General features: G+C 52.6%; 1 protein-coding gene across 1 annotated transcript; it reads left to right on the top strand.

Moving 5' to 3' along the window:
• The first annotated feature begins 439 nt into the window (after positions 1-439).
• Positions 440-12469, top strand: RAB5C (RAB5C, member RAS oncogene family). Its single transcript, XM_080633384.1, has 6 exons — positions 440-511; positions 8303-8548; positions 9602-9753; positions 10069-10191; positions 10962-11055; positions 11432-12469. Exons 2-6 carry the CDS (start codon positions 8383-8385, stop codon positions 11545-11547), a joined length of 651 nt encoding a protein of 216 aa, XP_080489510.1. The 5' UTR covers positions 440-511; positions 8303-8382; the 3' UTR covers positions 11548-12469.
• The last annotated feature ends 63 nt before the right edge of the window (positions 12470-12532 follow it).

The following is a 12532-nucleotide window of genomic DNA, read 5'->3' as shown; positions in this document are numbered from 1 at the left end:
GCAGCCGGAGCGGGGGCACCGCGCACCTCCGGCCCGCTCCCACGGGAGCTCCCCGGGATGCGGCGCTCGCCCCGGCGCGGCACCAGCAGGGTTTTGATCCGGTTTTAGACTCTGCGCCCGCGGGGTGCCCGGTGCGGGGGTCCCTGGGGGGGACACCCAGGGGGGTGCCGGGGGGGGGTCCCGCCGCTCCCGCCCCGTCCCCTTGCAATAAAGTCTCTATTTTTCCACCCCGCTCCCGCTCCATCTCTTCCCGCCCCGCCCCGGTCCCGCCGGACTACATCTCCCATCGGCCCCCGCGGCACCGCCGGACGCCAGGCCGCCCGGCTGACGTAACGCAACGGGGCGGAGCCCCCTGAGGGACGGGCAGAGAGTGATTGGCAGCAGCTGCTGCCAATCGGCTGCAGGCGGGGAGCGGAAGGGGTGGGCGGATCCGGAAGCGGAACGGGTAAAGGCGGAAGTGAGGGCCGGGGCCTGCGAGACTCACCTGCGGCGGGGAGCGGCGCTCCGGGCGGTGAGTGCGGCCGCGCTGCGGGGCAGGGCCCTCACCCGGGACCGCGGAGGGAGGCGGCGGGAGCCTCGCGGCGGGCGCAGGGCGGGGGCTTGGGGCGGGAGCCTGCGGCCTTTGAGGCTGCTCGGAGCAAGGCTCCGGTCCCCGCCCGCCGGCCCCGCTCGGTGTCCAGGCGAGGCGGGGGAGCAGCGGGTCCGGCCCCGGGAACGCGGCCGCAGCTGTAACCGGGACCGGGGCTGCGCTGGTCGGGAGGAGCGGCGCGGCCGAGTCGGACTGGGGGAAAGCGTCATGTCTGCATTGGGGGCTCTCCCGGAGCAGGATGGGCTCCGTCCGCGGTGCGCACCGGGACCGGTGTGGCCCGTTCCCACCTCCTTTGTGTTTCGGGCTGCAGTGGCTGTTTGGAGGTGAAGTGGAGCGTGTGGCCCCGTGAGGATCGCAGTGGTGCAGTGTTGTGTTGTACCCAGTTAGGGGCTGAGGTGGGAGCAGGCGCTCCGGAGGTCTGAGAGCCCGGTCAGGCTCCCGGGCAGAGCCGCCTGCATGAAGGATGTGACTTTATCTGCTGGAAGTAGCTTCCAGTAGAATGGGGACCGTTCTGGATTGCTGCTGGTGGCAAACACAGCCCCTGTCTCCCTGTAAGAGGCACTTGCGAAGTGAAATCCGCGGTGCTGCAGCCTCTCGAGCGAGGCACAAAGCCTGCAAGGAAGTTTCGTGGCTCGTCTGGAAGGAGATGCAGATGTGCTCAGGAGCAAGGGTGTCCTTGGATCCTCAGCGCAGTGAGAGACCCCACTGCACGTGAGCTGGGAGCTGTGTGTGCAGTGCAGATTCTAAGTGAGCAACAGGTCTGTGGGGTCAATCCTGCGGGAGCTGCTCGGACCTCCTGCCCTGGCAGTGCTTGAGGCGCTGCTGTAACTCCTGGGGCTGGGTGGGAGCTGCTCCCTGCCAGCAAACTGGGACTGTTACTGTAAACTGGGCTGCCAGCAAGCCTGAGCCCAGTGCTGACCCCGTCTCAGCTGCCCTTTAGCGTATTGCTTTTGTGTGTGGCTGTGGCAGGTCTGACCTTGACTGATTCCAAGCGTAAGGAAATCGGAGGGAAGCAGCTATGCCAGGTACTATTTTAAGTCCGATGTGGAACAACTTGCATCTACTATTCTTAGCTTTTTGTGTGGTGGGTCAACACATACTTGAGCTGCTCTGCTTAGAGCGTGACATCAGATCTGCTTTGCACTGGGTTTGGACTCCTGAGCCTGTGCTGATGGCAGGACTCTGATGCTTGGTTGAGACCAAAAAAAGGAAGAGGCTTGTGATTCATGTTGGCTTGGCATGCTGTGCTGAGTGAACTTTCTTGGAATAGCCATTAATATTCACTACTGCCTTGACTCCAAAAGTTTTCTATGGTTTTCTTTCAGCTGAACTGGTTAACAGGGTGAAAGAAATGTGACTGAAGAGGCTGAAGGATTGAGAATAGTGTGTGTAGGCAGCTGCTAAACAATGCTCATCTTAAATGCAGTCTTGAGGTGAGCAGGTAAAGCATGAGCCTATATAGACCCATAGGAGCAAGAAAAGAAAAGCAAAGCTTAGATTCAGTAACTGGGACTCAGTGCTGAAATAATCTCGCACTTGGGGCTCAACAATATGCCCAACCAGTCAACTGCTTTCATAGCAAGCAAATCTACCTTTAAAGGTGATCTTGCCCCTAAGACGCTCCAGGCTGATTGAGACAATGTTGGGTTTAAGATAGTGCCAGGCAGTGTCGGTTCCTCGAGGCTGTTCAGGGGCTGGTACCCTTCAGGTGTGCGAGCAAGATGAGATGGGACTCCTGCAGAAGGGTTTAAGTTCCTAGAGAGCACTGAGGGGGAGGCTGGCTTGCTGTGTGAATGCAAATAGAGCACTTGTCTAGGTTTAGTAACCTAAATGGTTTAGTCCCTTTTGCTTTACTAGTGAAGCCCATAAGGAGTTGGGCAGTGTCTGAAACAAAACTGTCTAGTGATGTATTCATGCCTTGTGTGCTCGGCCGAACTTAATTGTTGGGATGAGAAGTGGAATTACCTTCATCACAGCAAAGCTCCTGCTTCTGAAGAGGGCTCAGCTTGAGAATTGCTCTAGGCCCTGCTGGTCATCAACTCTTGATCCTGGCTTCAAGTGCTGCCTGTTTAGTGGGTAGGTGGTCAGGGCATCTCCCTGAAGAAGGAAAGGGAAAGAATGCCAAGTGCTTTCAGACACAGGAAATGAAATGGGAACGCTTCTAATGAAGTGGGTGTAGCCCGGAGTTTTTCGGTCAGCATACTTGAAAGAGGGTAGAACGTAGAAATGGTGGAGTCAGCTCTTTCCTTCCCTTGGGGTATGAAGTTTGAAGTCCTCTTATGCAAGTTCTGTGAAGTTGTCAGAGTAACACTGTGAAAACGCTCCAAGTGCTAGCCGGAGACAGTGAACCTTCCTGAGAGTGACAGTGCTGGGGAAGAATAAAGCTTCATCTCCATCCTAAGAGGAGCCTCTCCTCCCCTGGAGCCCAGGAATGAGCTGCTGGAGTAGTTCTACATAAAGAGATAAGAAACCCCTGGGTTTAATGTTTGCTTTTATTTGGTAGAGCTCCAAATAAGGAGCTGCCAGGGGCAAGTCTGGAAGAGATATTATGAAGGTCACTGATTCTGTTGCAGTGAAGATGGCAGGTTTGTGCTTTGTGGTATCAATGATCTTGCCTTCTTGTTCGCGGAATAGTGGGTGCTATCTAAAGGCACGCATTGCTGGATTTCTGTGTTATTAAACTGTATTTTGAGGGCATGCTGAGCAAGGGGCAGTTGCAGGAGCAGGGGTTAAAAGACCCTTGCCTGCAGAATTAAACACTTGATGCTTTTGTTCCATTTGCAGCAGGTCCAGACCTGTGCTCATGAGTTCCTCCTTCGGCCTCACTGTGCCTCTTCTGCTGTGACATGGGCCCAAGTCCTTGCAGTGTCAAGGATAAACCAAAAGTACCTAAGCCTGGCTCCACTCTGTTTCTCTGTTCAGCTGTGGTGATCTAAGAGGACAGTAACAGTAGTTTTAAAAGCAATTAGTCATGCTCTTCTGCAGAATTAACCTCCCTACTGCATTAGACATGAAACTTCCTTGTGCTGCCATTGTGACCAACATGCTAATAACTGTTGCTGCTGATACCTAGTCAACTGTCTGAGCATTAAAAACCTGTAGCTCCAAGGCAGAATCAGGAAGTGGAATGTCTTTGTACCTCATTGGGTGTTTTCAAGAATTCCTGGTAAAGAATAAGCACTTAACACCCTCCTGAGGGGATGTGAATGGGGTTAAACTGGCTAGAAGAAGGCTTGAGGGAGCTTGATAACAGCCTTTCATCCAAGTACTGCACATCTTAACACAGTCATGTAGGCTGTGATCTTCCAAAGAGTCAGATCAGCTCTGGAGGATGCTTGAGTGTTCCTGGCTTTGCTTTCAGGTGGCATCTAGCAAATGTGATTTAAACTGAGCAGTCCCTTTCTGTATATGACTGTGTTCAGAGTTGACCTGGACTCCGGATGATCTCACCCAAGTACAGCACTGCCTGTTCAACAAGCGCCTGTGGTGCCATCCTGCAGGCTCCCTGCACGCAGCCCCTTGCTGGCCTTGAAGGCTCAGATAGAGTTGTTTTGGAAGAGCTGCTGGAGCTGCTTTGGGGGCTGTGGCTTTGCAGGTGTCAGGAAGGAGATGTGTGTATCCAGAAGCATGGGAAGGAGCTGGGATTACAGATCTTGCTGTACTTGTTCAGGGCTGTAGCTACCAACTAAAAGTAATTTCACTTTTTGTCAATGTAAATCCTGTTTACCTCTAAAATAAAATGCATGTGCCCAAGTATTTGGGAGGTTTGGGCGTGCGACTCTATAGAAGAATTGTGACTGAGCTGATTTAGGTCTGTGAATCTGCACTTTAAGGCTCTAGTGCAGCTCCTGACAACTGCAATGACTAGTTCCCAATTCAGAGCTGCTGCTGAAGCTCCAGGTTACAGCCCTGCTGATCCAGAGACTGAGCCCTTTGTTTGTGGAAGGAAATGCATGCTGTCTGTAGAAAGATGAAGTATTAAAACTGATCAGACTTTATGGGGCTGAGGGATTGGGGTCGTCAAATCTCTAAGAGCTGGGTCTGTGACTCTTTCCTCTGCAGTGTGGACCCTACCACAATAAGGCTATTGCAGTGTGTTGGATGCTCAGGTTGGCACCCTGTGCTATGCTAATCTGGGCTAGGGGAGTCTGTGGTGTTCTGGTGGGTCTCACACTTGCTGCTGGCCCTGCTCCTGGAAGCTGCTCGTGAATCTGGGTCCCAAAGCTGACTCGCTCGGGGTGGGAGCAAGGTAGCACAAGCTTCCTGCTGGCCATGGCTGGCTGCCCATTCGGTGTGAGGTGAAGCAAAACCACTCAGTAACTTCAGGGCTTCCTTTGCCAAGGAATTCATGTAACACTGTCAGCTATTTAACAAGATAAATACTTCAGTGGGGCTTTTGTCTTGAGGATCTTGATTCTAAGCCAACAAATCCCTGGTGAAATGGCCTCTTGCATAGCTCAGAGCAGAAGCAGCCCTCTCGGGTTACTGGATTCTTCAGGATTGGGTTTCTAACTCTCACCAGCTTTCAGAGGAGTCCTTGCTGCTGGGTGAACACAGGGCAAAGCCATCAGGGTCTGTAACTTGTGGCAGAGGGTATTGTAAAGCACTTGACTTGTGCAGGGGTTAACATGGGGATCTGACAGGAATTGTACTGTGGAGATTGGGGTTCTTGTATTGGGTTGGTTTGTCTGAAACAGCCTTTGTGCTGTTCTCGAGCATCCCAGCAGCTCTGGAGAGCTGCCTTGCCCTGGGGGTGCAGCCATGCTGACATCTGAGTGAGCCTTCTCATTCAGGGCTCTCCAGTCCTTGAGCCTCAGTGTTCATGGAGTGCACCAAATCATAGAATCATAGAACGGTTTGGGTTGGAAAGGACCTTAAGATCATCCAGTTCCAACCCCCCTGCCATGGGCAGGGACACCTCACACTAAACCATGGCACCCAAGGCCTTGTCCAACCTGGCCGTGAACACCACCAGGGATGGAGCATTCACAACTTCCCTGGGCAACCCATTCCAGTGCCTCACCACCCTAACAATAAAGAATTTCTTCCTTAGATCCAATCTAAACTTCCCCTGTTTCAGTTTGAACCCGTTACCCCTTGTCCTGTCACTGCAGTCCCTGATGAAGAGTCCATCCCCAGCATCCTTGTAGGCCCCCTTCAGATACTGGAAGCTGCTCTGAGGTCTCCACGCAGCCTTCTCTTCTCCAGGCTGAACAGCCCCAACTTTCTCAGCCTGTCTTCATTCCTGTCAGACAGGGAAGTGCTGAGTGGTGCATAAACCACAGGAGCGACAGGCTTGGCGTTCTGTACAGCATCAGGCATTGAAACTGAACCAACCAACCAAGAGACTGTTCCCAGAGTTCACCATAACAAAGCTGGCACTTTTGCCTGTGTGGTGCAGAGCTCCTGTGTGTGCAGGAGGCAGGTAGGGCAAGCAAACCAGCATCACCTTCCTGGGACAAGCTGCACCTTCAGCCACTTCCACCCCTTGGCACTGCAGTTATTTTGATCTGGCTGACCTGTGGCTCGAACATGACCTCGTGTTCTCCTGGGGATCTTCCTGTGGACATCAGCAGGAATGCTGAGCTGGTTGTCCTGGTCTCATGGATGTGCTTAGCCCGAGACCCCCAGTGAGCAGGTGGGGTCATCTGAACTGCATCAATGCCACCCAAACCATCCCGAAGGTCTGGCAGCTTCTCTTGTGGATGTGCAGTCATGCAACCCCGCAGCCAAACCTCAAACCACCTTTAGGGGATGCTCAGGTTCTCCAGAACTAAAAGTAGCCCAAGTGTCTGGTTGCTTCGCTACTTGCTCTGGTCAGTAGCTCTCCATGAGGACCTGGCCATGCAGACACTTTTGCCTAATTCTGTTTGGGCTCCTGTAGCACAACCAGATGGAGAAACGAATCGAGATGTGTGAAATACAGGTCGTGCCAAGACTTGAGGATGTCACTGAGCTCACTTCCTTGTTTTGCTCTGGGAATCACCCCTATCGTGTTTCAGGAGGTCATAGCTGGGCAGAGGCATGATTCACGTGGCATTTACTGTGCCGGGGGTTAGTGAAACAGCAGCAGAGCTGATAGACTGCCCTGCAGAAGGAGTGCAAGGTTAAACAAGCAAAAGCTGTTCCCTGGCAAACTCTGCTTAGAGGAGAAACTAAAAGGTGGGAAGCTTTTCAGGCTGATGCTCTTGCACCTGGTGACAGCCAGAGCTGCAAAGTGCTGCTTCCTCACTGCCCAGCAGCTGCCACTTTGCTTCCTATTGAGCTTTCTCATCCTATGAAAGCAATGTTCTTCACTGACTTAACCAAGGAGTGGACAGGTCACTCAAAGCAGTGGCTTCTTCACAGCTCGGGCTGCTGAAGCATCTCGCTGCACTGATGTTACTCCTCATGGTTCCTTTCTGGCTTCAATGAATGGTACTGGCTAAAGCAGGTTTCTGCCTTGCCTCCTGCTCAAACCAATTTGAGGTTCAGTGTCTCTAGGTCAGAGGATGCACAAGTGCTTTTGTGTTCTGAAAGCTGAATTGGTTCTCTAGCCCATGGCACTAATGGGCTATCCCTCTGGATGAGCTCTGACTGAAGTGGCTCTTTGTTTCCTATCAAACTATGGAGCTGAACCTTACAACTGGGCAGGCCTAGCCCTGGAAAGCAGGTATTTGAAACTCTCCTTTGGTACCGAGGCAGCCCTGAGCCTTGTTCACAGGATGTGCTGTCTCAGTTCAGGCCCATTTCAACCTGCTTTAAGGTTTTTATTTGTGGATAGATGCTGACTGTACTCAGAGCACACCCAGAGTGACTTTGGGGGTACACTCAGGACAAGGAGAAACTGTCTTTTGGGGGCCTGTTTGCAGTTGTCTGTCAACCAGAAGCTTGGGTTATGAGAGCTGAAAGGAAAGAGGCAATGCAGAGCAGATGCAATCGGTTGTAGCATTTAGCATTGACAGGAAGTGGGAGTTGTGATGAGTACAGGAAATATGCCTAAATCTGTGTAACTGCACTCGAAGTACTGTTCTCTGCTGTGTGCAGTTGAGCTAAGTGCTTGGGAAGGCACTGAGGCTTCACTTCTGGTTACTATGGATGAAACCCAGCTTGTCTTGCTGTTCTTGCAATGGTTTTGTGCTTCTGCCTTCCTTCTGCTCTAAGGTGCAGTATTTAATGGCTTGGGGTGAGTGCCTCTAAACTACAGCCTACCTATAGAGACTGCCTTTGACTGCCTCGTGACCCGAAGGACTGACAGGCAGAACTGCTTCTCATGACTGCTTATGTGTAACACTTGAACACCTCTGTACTGTATTGGTAGTCTGGAGTTGCTACCTTGTGAATTCAGGAGAGGAGGAAGGAGCTAAAGGTCAACCTCAGTTACCTCTATGAACTAATTGTCGTTCCAATAGATGAAGCTCTAATAACAGCAATTGATGTGCTGGCTGCTCTTTACCTGCCTCACCCCAGCAAGATGAGGCAACAGGCACACACAGTGGAGGTGGTGGGGAGGGAAGGTTGTGTTGTCAACATCCCTTCTCCAAGGAGGCTCGGGAGACTGGAGATGCTGCTGAAGGAGCTGCTGACTGAGAGCGGTGCTGCAGCTCATAGCTTTCCCCCATGGGAAGGAGGCATCACCTGCCTGTGCTGATGGTGGCTGCAGATCAAACCCACCCTCTAGAACTGGTACGGCTGGTCCATGACTGTGTCACTAACTCCGGCTTCCTCTTTCAGTTGCAACCTGCCTCCAGGTGGATCCCAGCACAGAACCTGCAGCATCCTTTAACTCTCGGCACCCCTGCACTTAGGGCACGATGGCGGGTCGAGGTGGAGCTGCTCGACCGAATGGGCCAGCAGCTGGAAACAAAATCTGCCAGTTCAAGCTCGTCCTGCTGGGGGAGTCGGCGGTGGGGAAGTCCAGCCTCGTCCTGCGCTTCGTCAAGGGGCAGTTCCACGAGTACCAGGAGAGCACAATTGGAGGTGAGGCCAATGCCAAGTGCCTGCGGCTCAGAGATGCCTCATGAGTGTGGTCCAGGGGCATCAGAAGTGCTGATGGCTGCTGGGCTGAGGCTTTTGCTGTCAATATCAGGCAGGCAGTGCTTTACCTCTCAGCTTACAGTTTGTTTGTTAGTGTGAAGATCAGCGCAGCAGAGGATAATGCTATGGCAACCGTGTGCTCTGCCTCTGAGGCGTCTTCACTTCCAGAGCTTGAATTCCTGCTTCTAATTAGAACTGATGCCTTCAGCTTGGTTTATAGCCCTTAATTATCTTCTCAGAGCGTGACCTGGGATTTGGGGGCTGTTTCTAGCCTGATACTCTTAACTACTTCCACAGCTCTTTCAGGTCTAGTTCCTGAGCTTGACATCATTAGCATGGTGTCACCAATCAAAGGTCAGTCAGCACCTGGGTCTCTGGGCAGTGATATTAGGAGGTATATACTGAGAAAAGGCTTCATTTATCCCTCTAGTAACCCATGAAGAGAGTAAGTAGAGCTATATCTATAGCTTATGGGCAAGCAGGGCTTAATGTTCTGCTGCAGAGGGTCATGTGGGCATTCTGCTGTTCTTCAATCTGTATCTAGGGCTGGTTGCCTTTATCCTGGATGTAACACAGGGTATTATACTTGCTGGAACAAGAAAATCACCAGTTACTAAATTGGGGAGTACAGTGTAACTGAGCTGACTTCAGTGCTTTGGCACTCTGGTGCTCTCCAAAACTAATCCTGGTGGTGATGCAGCTGTACTGGCTGCTGTGTGAGGAGGCTGCTGGGGAAGTGACTGGCAGTGCTGCTGCTCCCACGGCTGGCTGCTGCCCAGGCTCTGGGGGCCACCTTCCTGTCGGCTGTGTGGTGGCTCTTGGGCTCCTATGTGCAAGGAGTGGAGGATATGGCAGAGCTGTGACTTCACAGCAAGCAGCTCTGCACTGGCCCCTGTCTGGGGCTTCTGCTGCCAAAGCAGAACTGCTGCAAGCTCCTGGCTCCTGCTGCAGGGCTCTCCAGGAGGAGCTGAGGCAGACATGCACCTTCTCTTTCAGCTGCCTTCCTAACACAGACGGTCTGTCTGGATGACACAACGGTGAAGTTTGAAATCTGGGATACAGCAGGACAGGAGCGGTACCACAGCCTGGCACCCATGTACTACCGGGGTGCCCAGGCAGCCATCGTTGTCTACGACATCACTAACACAGTGAGTACTGGGCTGGGCTGTGGGTCTCTGCTGGGAGGAGGTGCCTGTGCTTGCAGCTGATGCTTCTCAGCTCCCCGGAGAGTGGCTGGGTTCAGAGTCCCTGCAGATGCCTGCCTGTAGGTGCTGAGTGTCTGAAAACTGCTCATGGCCTCTTCCTCACTTGTGACCAAGGCTGTCTGAGCTGATAAAGGATCCTGCTACAAAGTGCTGTAGAGGCAGAAAACTTCTTACAGGAAAGGCTTGTTCTAATCATATCTTCACTGTGGATTAATAAGAGGCTGCCCTTCCTGACTGCTGCCTCCTGTTTGCTTCCAGGACACATTTGTACGAGCCAAGAACTGGGTGAAAGAGTTGCAGAGGCAGGCTAGCCCAAATATTGTAATTGCACTAGCAGGAAACAAGGCAGACCTGGCTACCAAGAGAGCTGTGGACTTCCAGGTGAGTGGGAATCCAGATCAGTTGTTACCCAAGCAAGTCAGGGAAGCAGCTGTTTGCTTAAGTGGGGGAGAGGGTGGCTATGTGCAAAATGCTTTGAGGGAGAGTGGAAATCAAGGTTTAATGCTGCTGAGGACCCCAGGATGCCACCTAAAGTGAGCTGCAGCCTGCCTTTCCTGTGTGCTCCTCTTGTTGGTAACAGTTGGCACTTGTAGCTCTTGTTGCTGTTGTTGGTAACAGTTTGAATGTAGAAAATAAGGCCCACAGAGCACAAGCTTCTGTCTCCAGTTTCTCCTGGTGCCTTACTCATCTGGGGCTGCCTTCAGCAGGGTATGAAGCAGCATCTTTTAGATACAAGACACACGAAGAACCATTCGCAGCTTGTTCTGTTCTTTGGAGCTCTTGCCTTGTCTGAGGCAGACTTTCAGGAGAAGCTCTTATCTCAGACCTCTGCACAGGCTGGCTGGTGGTGCATTTACAGGCTGTATTTCCCCCACCTAACCAAAGTACAAGGTGGTGTGCTGCTCAGGACAGGCTGTGTGCACACTGGGCTCAAGTGGCTCACAAGCAGCCTGTACCAGGCTCTTGGGATGTTGGCCATGCAGCAGTGTCGTGTGTGTCTCCCCAGGCAGGATCAGGGTGCTGGGGGGGAATGGCCTGGAATAGGACAGAGTTCCTTTAGTGGTTAGTGTGCCAGCAAGTGAAGCGTGTGAAGCCTGCTTGGGCCTCCTGTTGGCAGGGTGCCTTTAGCACTCCAATGTGATTGTTTGTAGGATGCACAAACATATGCAGATGACAACAGCTTGCTGTTCATGGAGACGTCTGCAAAGACAGCGATGAATGTGAATGAAATCTTCATGGCAATAGGTAACAGCTCGTGTGCTGCAGGGTGACTGGGCTACCTCTGAGCACCAGCACTGCAGCCCAATGGACACTGTGGGGGCTCCCATCCCTGCTGGGCTGGGGGCTCTGGCTGGAGAGGACCAGCTTGTACTGGTCAGATCCCTGAGTAGTTGGAGCCTTTGCCCAAAGCCTGTTCCCTCTCCCAGGATCTGGGTGTTGGGCAGGGAAGGAGTGGGGCTGATTGACAGCCAGCACTGGAGTGGGTTTGTTTCCTGCCCTCCTGCTGCTGGCAGTGCCCAATCCCGAGCTGCTGCAGAGGATGGGGCTGAGCCGGGCTGGGTGTGCGCGGGGGGGGTTTGGCCTCGGCACAGGAGCCTCCTCACGCCTGGTTTCCTTCCAGCCAAGAAACTGCCAAAAACCGAACCCCAGAACGCGCCGGGCGGCGCGGGCCGGAACCGGGTGGTTGACCTGCAGGAGAGCAGTCAGCCCAGCAGGAGCCAGTGCTGCAGCAACTGAGCAGGCGGTCCCGCTGCCGGAGCCCTGGAACGACGTGACTGGAATCCACGCTAACAATCGCACTTACCGTAGAGCGGCTGCTGCCGGTGGCTGCTGTGATTTCTCCATCCCTTTCTGATCATAGGCTGGAGGGAGTTCTTCCACCTGCACCTTTCTGTACAAATACTAATTCAATTCTAAGTCTTAAGTCACTTTTTTAATATATGAACTTCTGCTCTTCCCTCTTCCTGGTGGTGGTGGATGCACGACCTGGTGCCTGCCCAGCCCGCCCAGGCCTCCTGCGGGGAGAGCCCGTGGCACCCAGGTCCCACTGTACTGTAGTTCACTATTGGAAACAAAGGGATATTGAGACTAGAGAGCCTTGTTTCACATCACCCGTATGTAAAAGCTGAGGCTAATCCCAGTACGATATGCCTAGAACAACCACTAAACTGTAGCATTAGAGTGACAAACTCTGGCTCTTCAGCCACTTATTGACCAAATCAGTTATGAGTATTCTGGGGTGGGGCAGAGGGAAGCGAAACTGGTTTCTTCTGTATTTTGTATTGTACGTTTCTTCATGTAACCAATCAGTATCTTGTCAATATAGTACATCCAACGAGCTGCCTGTTGTCTTTCTTTGTGTTGGACTCCAGCATGCCAACTCCTCTTTTCTATCTCCGGTTCTGTCACAATGCACTAATTCTGTTGCAACTTTTGCAAAAGAAACGAAAATCTTGTATAGAAAATAGTCCTTGTTTGATGGTTGTGATGCCACTGCTGTTGTGAACCCTGCTCGGAATCCACAGGGGTTACGGATGTACAGAGGTGGGGTGCGGGAAGCCTCGGATAATGATGTATTGCGAAAGGCTGTAATTCCACACAGTATGAAGGGAGGTATTAAAATGGCTTCTGTTGCCAGACTCTAACTGATGTTGGCTGCTGCCTAGTGCCTAATGCAATGTCTTATGCACACTGGTATTTAAGAGGAACTGTCGACTTAGTC

The sequence above is a fragment of the Psittacula echo genome, assembly GCF_963264785.1.
Source record: "Psittacula echo genome assembly, chromosome: 23".
Taxonomy (NCBI): Eukaryota; Metazoa; Chordata; class Aves; order Psittaciformes; family Psittacidae; genus Psittacula; species Psittacula echo.
This window is presented reverse-complemented; position numbering and strand designations above follow the sequence as displayed.